Source organism: Oncorhynchus tshawytscha, linkage group LG08 (assembly GCF_018296145.1).
Source record: "Oncorhynchus tshawytscha isolate Ot180627B linkage group LG08, Otsh_v2.0, whole genome shotgun sequence".
In the NCBI taxonomy this organism is placed as follows: domain Eukaryota; kingdom Metazoa; phylum Chordata; class Actinopteri; order Salmoniformes; family Salmonidae; genus Oncorhynchus; species Oncorhynchus tshawytscha.
The window spans coordinates 1,143,447-1,151,752 of NC_056436.1; the positions used below are offsets into that span (position 1 = coordinate 1,143,447).

At 46.8% G+C, this 8,306-nt stretch overlaps 1 protein-coding gene across 1 annotated transcript in view; it reads left to right on the plus strand.

Moving 5' to 3' along the window:
* atrn (attractin) overlaps window positions 1-8,306 on the plus strand; it is a 224,784-nt gene that overhangs the window by 19,440 nt on the left and 197,038 nt on the right. The window contains 2 exon segments of the mRNA XM_042325050.1: window positions 1,853-1,936; window positions 4,266-4,379. Coding sequence (XP_042180984.1) covers window positions 1,853-1,936; window positions 4,266-4,379 — 198 coding nt within the window.

Genomic DNA, 8,306 nt, shown 5'->3' on the forward strand with positions numbered 1-8,306 from the left:
TTCCTCGCTGTCCATGTCACTAGGGATCTATCATGGTCCAAACACACCAACACCGTTGTGAAGAGGGCACGACCACGCCCCTTTCCACCGCGGGAGGCTGGAAAGATTTTGCATGGGTCCTCAAAGTTCTACAGCTGCACCATTTGACATGCCTGGCTGCTATGACAACGACTTGGCACTGCAAGGCGCTACAGAGGCCAGTGTATATGGCCCAGTACCTCACTTCCTGCCATCCAGGATCTCTATAGAAGGCAGTGTCAGAGAAAGGCCCCCAAGTCAGACTGTTCTCTCTACTACTGCATGGCAAGCGGTACCGATGTACCAAGTCTAGAACCAGCAGGACCCTGAACAGCTTCAACCCCCAAGCCATAAGACTGCTAAATAGTTAGGCCAGGAAGCTATTTGGTTAACTACACTGAACACAAATATAAACGCAACATGCAACAATTTCTAAGATTTTACTGAGTTACAGTTCCTATAAGGAAATTGGTCAATAATTAGGCCCTAATGGATATATTTAAAAATATATATTTTCAAATGAAATTTTATTGGTGAGATACACATAATTAGCAGATGTTAATGTGTAGTGAAATGCTTGTGTTTTTATACATTTCACTTTGTCATTATGAGGTATTGTGATGTCATTATGGGGTATTGTGATGTCATTATGAGGTATTGTGATGTCATTATGAGGTATTGTGATGTCATTATGGGGTATTGTGATGTCATTATGAGGTATTGTGATGTCATTATGAGGTATTGTGATGTCATTATGAGGTATTGTGATGCCATTATGAGGTATTGTGTGTAGAGATTCTAAAAAAACCCCACAATTTTAGATTTTAGCTGTAATGATCTTTTTTAATGTAACAAAATGTGGAAAAAATCAACGGTTCTGAATACTTTCTGCTTTGAGCATTAATTAATTACACTCTGGATGCTGTATTAATACACCCAGTCACTATAAAAATACAGACGCCCTTCCTAACTCAGTTGCCAGAGAGGAAGGAAACCACTCCGGGATTTCACCATGAGGCCAATGGTGACTTTAAAACAGTTATAAGAGAACATTGGATTTATTTCACAGTTCCTCAATGACAGTGAAAAGGAAGGAAGTCTGTACAAAATAAAAAATAAATGAAAAAAACAATTTGTTTGCAATCAGGCATTAAAGTAAAACTGCAAAGAAATGAACGTTATGTCCGGAATACAAAGCGTTATGTTTGGGTCAAATCCAACACAACACTGAGTGCCACCATGGTGGAGGCTGCATGGAACAGGCTTGTCATCTGCAAGGACTAGGGAGGTTTTTAAAATGAATTGAATATTGCTAAGCACAGGCAACATCCTAGAGGAAAACCTTGGTTGTCTGCTTCCCAACACATTCCATTTTCAGCAGGATAATAACCTGAAAACACAAGGCCAAATATCTCAGAAATGGGAGTCGGCCGGAAAAAAGGCAGGCCGTTTAAACGTAAACATTTTTTCCCCCATTTGTCAAATCCCTCTTCTCTACATAGTGCACACTTCTACCCTCATCTTTGTATAGTTCCACTTTCTTGGCCACTGGTTGGTGCTGCTGGACAGTCAAACTGATGAGAGCTTCCTTTTCAACAGTTTGGATTATTCTTCTCCTTTTCTCTCCTATTGGCTGACTGGCCTGACCTCTTTTCTCTCCTATTGACAGACTGGCCTGACCTCTTTTCTCTCCTATTGGCTGACTGGCCTGACCTCTTTTCTCTCCTAATGGCTGACTGGCCTGACCTCTTTTCTCTCCTAATGGCTGACTGGCCTGACCTCTTTTCTCTCCTATTGGCTGACTGGCCTGACCTCTTTTCTCTCTCTCCTATAGGTTGACGGGCCCCTCAGGGTTCCTGACAGATGGACCAGGAAACTATAAGTACAAGACCAAGTGCACCTGGCTCATCGAGGGAACGTGAGACACACACACACACACACACACGTCACACTATAGACCAATAGAAACACAACAATATGCCTCTACCCTGCACAACTCCACTGAAAGACAGGTCCAATATATCTAGCCATGCTAAAGATCAAACCAAAAGTATGTTTACAGTATTCATGAAAAGTCATAGCCCTAATAGATGGTCTAAGTGTCATAATATGATCATATATAATAATAATGATCTGTATTTAAATGGTTTTTCCGTGTTCATTCTGTACAAATCCAAATGTTTCACTGACGTAAAGCCTGGATGGGCAACTGGTCCCCTTTTTATAGGCCCTGGACCAATTATAAAATGATACAATACACAAACTGCAATGTAGAACACCAACATTAGTTTATTTATTGGTAAGTTAGTCTAACGTTGGAATTACGGACCGGGGCCCATTTGATCATCGTTAATATTAAAAACGGCAAACATGTGCCTCCATGCCAAATGTGTTGAAATGCAGGAAATTAGCTGTAAAACTGCACATTTTTCTTTCCGTCCAAAATGATGAGAATCCCATTAAACGAGTTAGAAAATTGCGGTATAATGGTATTTACAGTTTTGGTTTGTTAAATGTGATACACCGTGTGTAGCGTCCATTTTTCTAGTTTAATTCCCTACTTGAGTCATCTCTCTCTCCGTGCTGCTTTCCACTCTGACGAGGCCACGCCCCCTGTCACTCAAGGAGCGCATTTGTCGTTCCGCGAGACGCGTTCTTTCACTCTGCGTGATCGATGCAGCACAAGCAATGATGCTGTTTTCAATTTGCTTCTAATATCAATCCACGATAGTATCTTTGTACTCCCTGACAAAGGCCATGCAGACGAAAACGCAACTGAGTTTTAAGACGTTGTTTCACTTGATTATGCCGTACAAATAAAGGCATTTTAATGAATTATATGAAGAGTGCCTTGGTCTTTCTTTTTGATGACCAACTCACCCCTTTTTACCAAAGAGCCCCTTCTGTCTACAGATACCTACTTTCTACAAATGAACCTGCTAGTCTTCTATAATTACACTATTACTTTGTTTCTTACATCTGCAAACGGCTAGTTTCTTATCTTAGCAAGTTGGTCCTAAATTGTATTAGCCGTTAATGCTAATCGCTAGTTAGCTGGCTAGCTATCTCGCTAATAAATGTACTCAGTCAGCGCAAACGTAATTAGCTATACAGCCTGATAATAGCAGTGGTGGCGTAGGCCTAAATCAGCATGTTTGGGCAACAGTATCTTTATAAATTGAAGAGGAATAGGCGAAGCATGAATCTGTCATTCTGCCCCTGAACAGGCAGTTAACCCCCTGTTCCTAGGCCGTCATTGAAAATAAGAATTTGTTCTTAAATGACTTGCCTAGTTAAATAAAGGTAAAAAAATAAATAAGATAAGCTATAATTTAATAATCCATGTAAACATCCGCTTGTTCTACTGTGGAACTGGACTAGACTGGACTGACTGAGTCCCAAATGAAACCCTATTCCCTATATAGTGCACTACTTTAGACCAGAGCCCTATGGCACCCTATTCTCTATATAGTGCACTACTTTAGACCAGAGCCCTATGGCACCCTATTGTCTATATAGTGCACTACTATAGACCAGAGCCCTATGGAACCCTATTCCCTATATAGTGCACTACTTTAGACCAGAGCCCTATGGAACCCTATTCCCTATATAGTGCACTACTTTAGACCAGAAATTTTAGGGCTTGGGTCAAAAGTAGTGCACTATATAGGGAATAGGGTTCTATATGGGACGTATCGTTTAGTATAACCCCACTGACCTCCTGGACTGGGCGTCTAACCCCACTGACCTCCTGCACTGGGCGTCTAACCCCACTGACCTCCTGCACTGGTTTATCTAACCCCACTGACCTCCTGCATTGGGCGTCTAACCCCACTGACCTCCTGCACTGGGCGTCCTAGCCCCACAGACCTCCTGCACTGGGCTGTCTCCCCACTGACCTCCTGCACTGGGCTGTCTCTGTCCTGTAGGCCCAACAGCATCCTGCTGTGTCTGTCCACGTCCAGGTTTATTTCTGACTATGTTCTGTCTCTGTCCTGTAGGCCCAACAACATCCTGACTGTGTTCTGTCTCTGTCCTGTAGGCCCAACAGCATCCTGACTGTGTTCTGTCTCTGTCCTGCTGGCCCAACAGCATCCTGACTGTGTTCTGTCTCTGTCCTGTAGGCCCAACAGCATCCTGACTGTGTTCTGTCTCTGTCCTGCTGGCCCAACAGCATCCTGACTGTGTTCTGTCTCTGTCCTGTAGGCCCAACAGCATCCTGACTGTGCTCTGTCTCTGTCCTGTAGGCCCAACAGCATCCTCAGACTGAGGTTGGACCACTTTGCTACAGAGTGCAGCTGGGACCACCTGTATGTGTACGATGGAGACTCTATCTACACTCCTCTACTGGCTGCCTTCAGGTGGGTACAGGGAAGACGATGGTGGTGGTGAGCTGTATGGTGGTGGTGGTGGTGAGCTGTGTGGTGGTGGTGGTGAGCTGTGTGGTGGTGGTGGTGAGCTGTATGGTGGTGGTGGTGGTGGTGTATGGTGGTGGTGGTGGTGAGCTGTGTGGTGGTGGTGGTGAGCTGTGTGGTGGTGGTGGTGAGCTGTGTGGTGGTGGTGGTGGTGAGCTGTATGGTGGTGGTGGTGAGCTGTGTGGTGGTGGTGGTGAGCTGTGTGGTGGTGGTGGTGAGCTGTATGGTGGTGGTGGTGGTGGTGAGCTGTGTGGTGGTGAGGTGTGTGGTGGTGGTGAGCTGTGTGGTGGTGGTGAGCTGTGTGGTGGTGGTGGTGGTGAGCTGTGTGGTGGTGGTGGTGGTGAGCTGTAGCTGGTGGGTGGTGGTGGCTGAGCTGTGGTGGTGGTGGTGGTGGTGGTGAGCTGTGTGGTGGTGGTGGTGGTGGTGAGCTGTATGGTGGTGGTGAGCTGTGTGGTGGTGGTGGTGGTGAGCTGTGTGGTGGTGGTGGTGGTGTGGTGGTGGTGGTGGTGAGCTGTGTGGTGGTGGTGAGCTGTATGGTGGTGGTGGTGGTGAGCTGTATGGTGGTGGTGGTGAGCTGTATGGTGGTGGTGGTGGTGAGCTGTGTGGTGGTGGTGCTGTGGTGGTGGTGGTGAGCTGTGTGGTGGTGGTGGTGAGCTGTGTGGTGGTGGTGGTGAGCTGTGTGGTGGTGGTGGTGAGCTGTGTGGTGGTGGTGGTGGTGGTGAGCTGTATGGTGGTGGTGGTGGTGGTGCTGTGTGGTGGTGGTGGTGGTGGTGAGCTGTATGGTGGTGAGCTGTATGGTGGTGGTGAGCTGTGTGGTGGTGGTGGTGGTGGCTGTATGGTGGTGGTGGTGGTGAGCTGTGGTGGTGGTGGTGAGCTGTGGTGGTGGTGGTGGTGGTGGTGGTGAGCTGTATGGTGGTGGTGGTGAGCTGTGTGGTGGTGGTGGTGGTGCTGTATGGTGGTGGTGGTGGTGGTGCTGTATGGTGGTGGTGGTGGTGAGCTGTGGTGGTGGTGGTGGTGGTGACCTGTATGGTGGTGGTGGTGGTGAGCTGTATGGTGGTGGTGGTGGTGAGCTGTATGGTGGTGGTGGTGGTGGTGAGCTGTATGGTGGTGGTGGTGGTGAGCTGTATGGTGGTGGTGAGCTGTATGGTGGTGGTGGTGGTGACCTGTATGGTGGTGGTGGTGGTGACCTGTATGGTGGTGGTGGTGGTGAGCTGTATGGTGGTGGTGGTGGTGAGCTGTATGGTGGTGGTGGTGGTGACCTGTATGGTGGTGGTGACCTGTATGGTGGTGGTGGTGGTGAGCTGTATGGTGGTGGTGGTGGTGAGCTGTATGGTGGTGGTGGTGGTGAGCTGTATGGTGGTGGTGGTGGTGGTGGTGAGCTGTATGGTGGTGGTGGTGGTGAGCTGTATGGTGGTGGTGGTGGTGAGCTGTATGGTGGTGGTGGTGGTGGTGAGCTGTATGGTGGTGGTGGTGGTGGTGAGCTGTATGGTGGTGGTGGTGAGCTGTGTGTGTCTTTTAAAAAACTGTTTTAAGTAAGAAATAGGCATTGGTCCAAAGCCGAAAAAGAAAGGAAATTCACGTGCACCACAATGCCTCCTCCTCCCATGCTCCACCAAGGTTTTACAGCACCACAATGCCTCCTCCTCCCATGCTCCACCAAGGTTTTACAACTGACAGATTTGCTCTACTACAGTAGCTATGTTGGATTGTTCTCCAGAGACATCAGTATCTGTCTGTCAGAGTGCCAGGTCTCTCTCCATTCAGAGACATCAGTATCTGTCTGTCAGAGTGCCAGGTCTCTCTCTATTCAGAGACATCAGTATCTGTCTGTCAGAGTGCCAGGTCTCTCTCCATTCAGAGACATCAGTATCTGTCTGTCAGAGTGCCAGGTCTCTCTCCATTCAGAGACATCAGTATCTGTCTGTCAGAGTGCCAGGTCTCTCTCCATTCAGAGACATCAGTATCTGTCTGTCAGAGTGCCAGGTCTCTCTCCATTCAGAGACATCAGTATCTGTCTGTCAGAGTGCCAGGTCTCTCTCCATTCAGAGACATCAGTATCTGTCTGTCAGAGTGCCAGGTCTCTCTCCATTCAGAGACATCAGTATCTGTCTGTCAGAGTGCCAGGTCTCTCTCCATTCAGAGACATCAGTATCAAGCCTGTCTGGTCTGTCTCCATTCAGAGACATCAGTATCTGTCTGTCAGAGTGCCAGGTCTCTCTCCATTCAGAGACATCAGTATCTGTCTGTCAGAGTGCCAGGTCTCTCTCCATTCAGAGACATCAGTATCTGTCTGTCAGAGTGCCAGGTCTCTCTCCATTCAGAGACATCAGTATCTGTCTGTCAGAGTGCCAGGTCTCTCTCCATTCAGAGACATCAGTATCTGTCTGTCAGAGTGCCAGGTCTCTCTCCATTCAGAGACATCAGTATCTGTCTGTCAGAGTGCCAGGTCTCTCTCCATTCAGGGACATCAGTATCTGTCTGTCAGAGTGCCAGGTCTCTCTCCATCCAGAGACATCAGTATCAAGCCTGTCTGGTCTCTCTACATTCAGAGACATCAGTATCTGTCTGTCAGAGTGCCTGGTCTCTGTCCATTCAGAGACATCAGTATCCCTTCCGCTGATTCTACATTTCTTCACAGGGGCATGCTTATCACAATTCTGTCTGTGCTCACAAAACAGTCCTGTAGCTTAGCATCTGCGTCATCTGACCACTTCCGTTTTCAGCGAGTCACTGGTACTTCCTGCTTTAGTGTTTGCTTGGAAGCAGGAATCAGGAGGATAAAATTATGGGGAGGTTTTCCAAATGTTGGGCGAGGGAGAGCTTAGTGTGAGTTTCTGTGTGGAGTAAAGGTGGTCTATAGTTTATTTTCCTCTGGTTGCACATGTGACATGCTGGTAGAAATGAGGTAAAACAGATTTAAGTTTTCCTGCATTAAAGTCCCCGGCCACTAGGAGCACCACTTCTGGATGAGCGTTTTCCTGTTTCCTTATGGCCTTATACAGCTCGTTGAGTGCAGTCTTAGTGCCAGTGTCTGTTTGTTGTGGTAAATAGACGGCTACGAAAAATATAGATAACAACTCTTGGTAGATAGTGTGGTCTACAGCTTATCATGTGATACTCTACCTCAGGTGAGCAATACCTCAAAACTACATTAATTTTAGACAACCCGCACCAGCGGTTATTGACAAATAGACACACACCCCCACCCCTTGTCTTACCAGACGTATCTGTTCTGTCCTACCGATGGAAACACAGTCAACTGTATATTATCCTTGTCGTCGTACAGTTTTTAATGTCCCGTTGGTAGGAAAGGTGTGTGCCTTTCCAAATCATGTTCAATCAATTTAATTTACCACAAGTGGACTCCAATCAAGTTGTAGAAACATCTCAAGGATGATCAATGGAAACAGGATGCACCTGAGCTAAATTTCAGGTCTCGTAGCGAAGGGTCTGAATAGTGATGTATATAAGGTTTTACTGTTTCTTTCTTTAAATAAATGTGCATATTTTTTTTTTACAATATATTAGCTTTGCCTGAATACTTTGTGAATGTACTGTAGGTGCAGCTCCTACGTGGAGGTGGAAGCCGCCAATCTGTAAAAGTCTGTTTCCCCGTATGGTGCTAAGTGTTAGACGCCATTTTGGAAAAAGTCATTTATAAGCCACACATAAAACAGGTAGGAATCAGCTAAACGTTAATCCATCCACACAGGCTGATAGTCAGTTAGATTGAATCACACAGTGTGTAGGATTACCACTGTTTTAGGCAGCAAGCCAGAACCCAACCACAGACTAGAACCCAGCCAGCACTAGAACCCACAATAAACACAACCACAGACTAGAACCCAGCCAGCACTAGGACCCACAATAAAC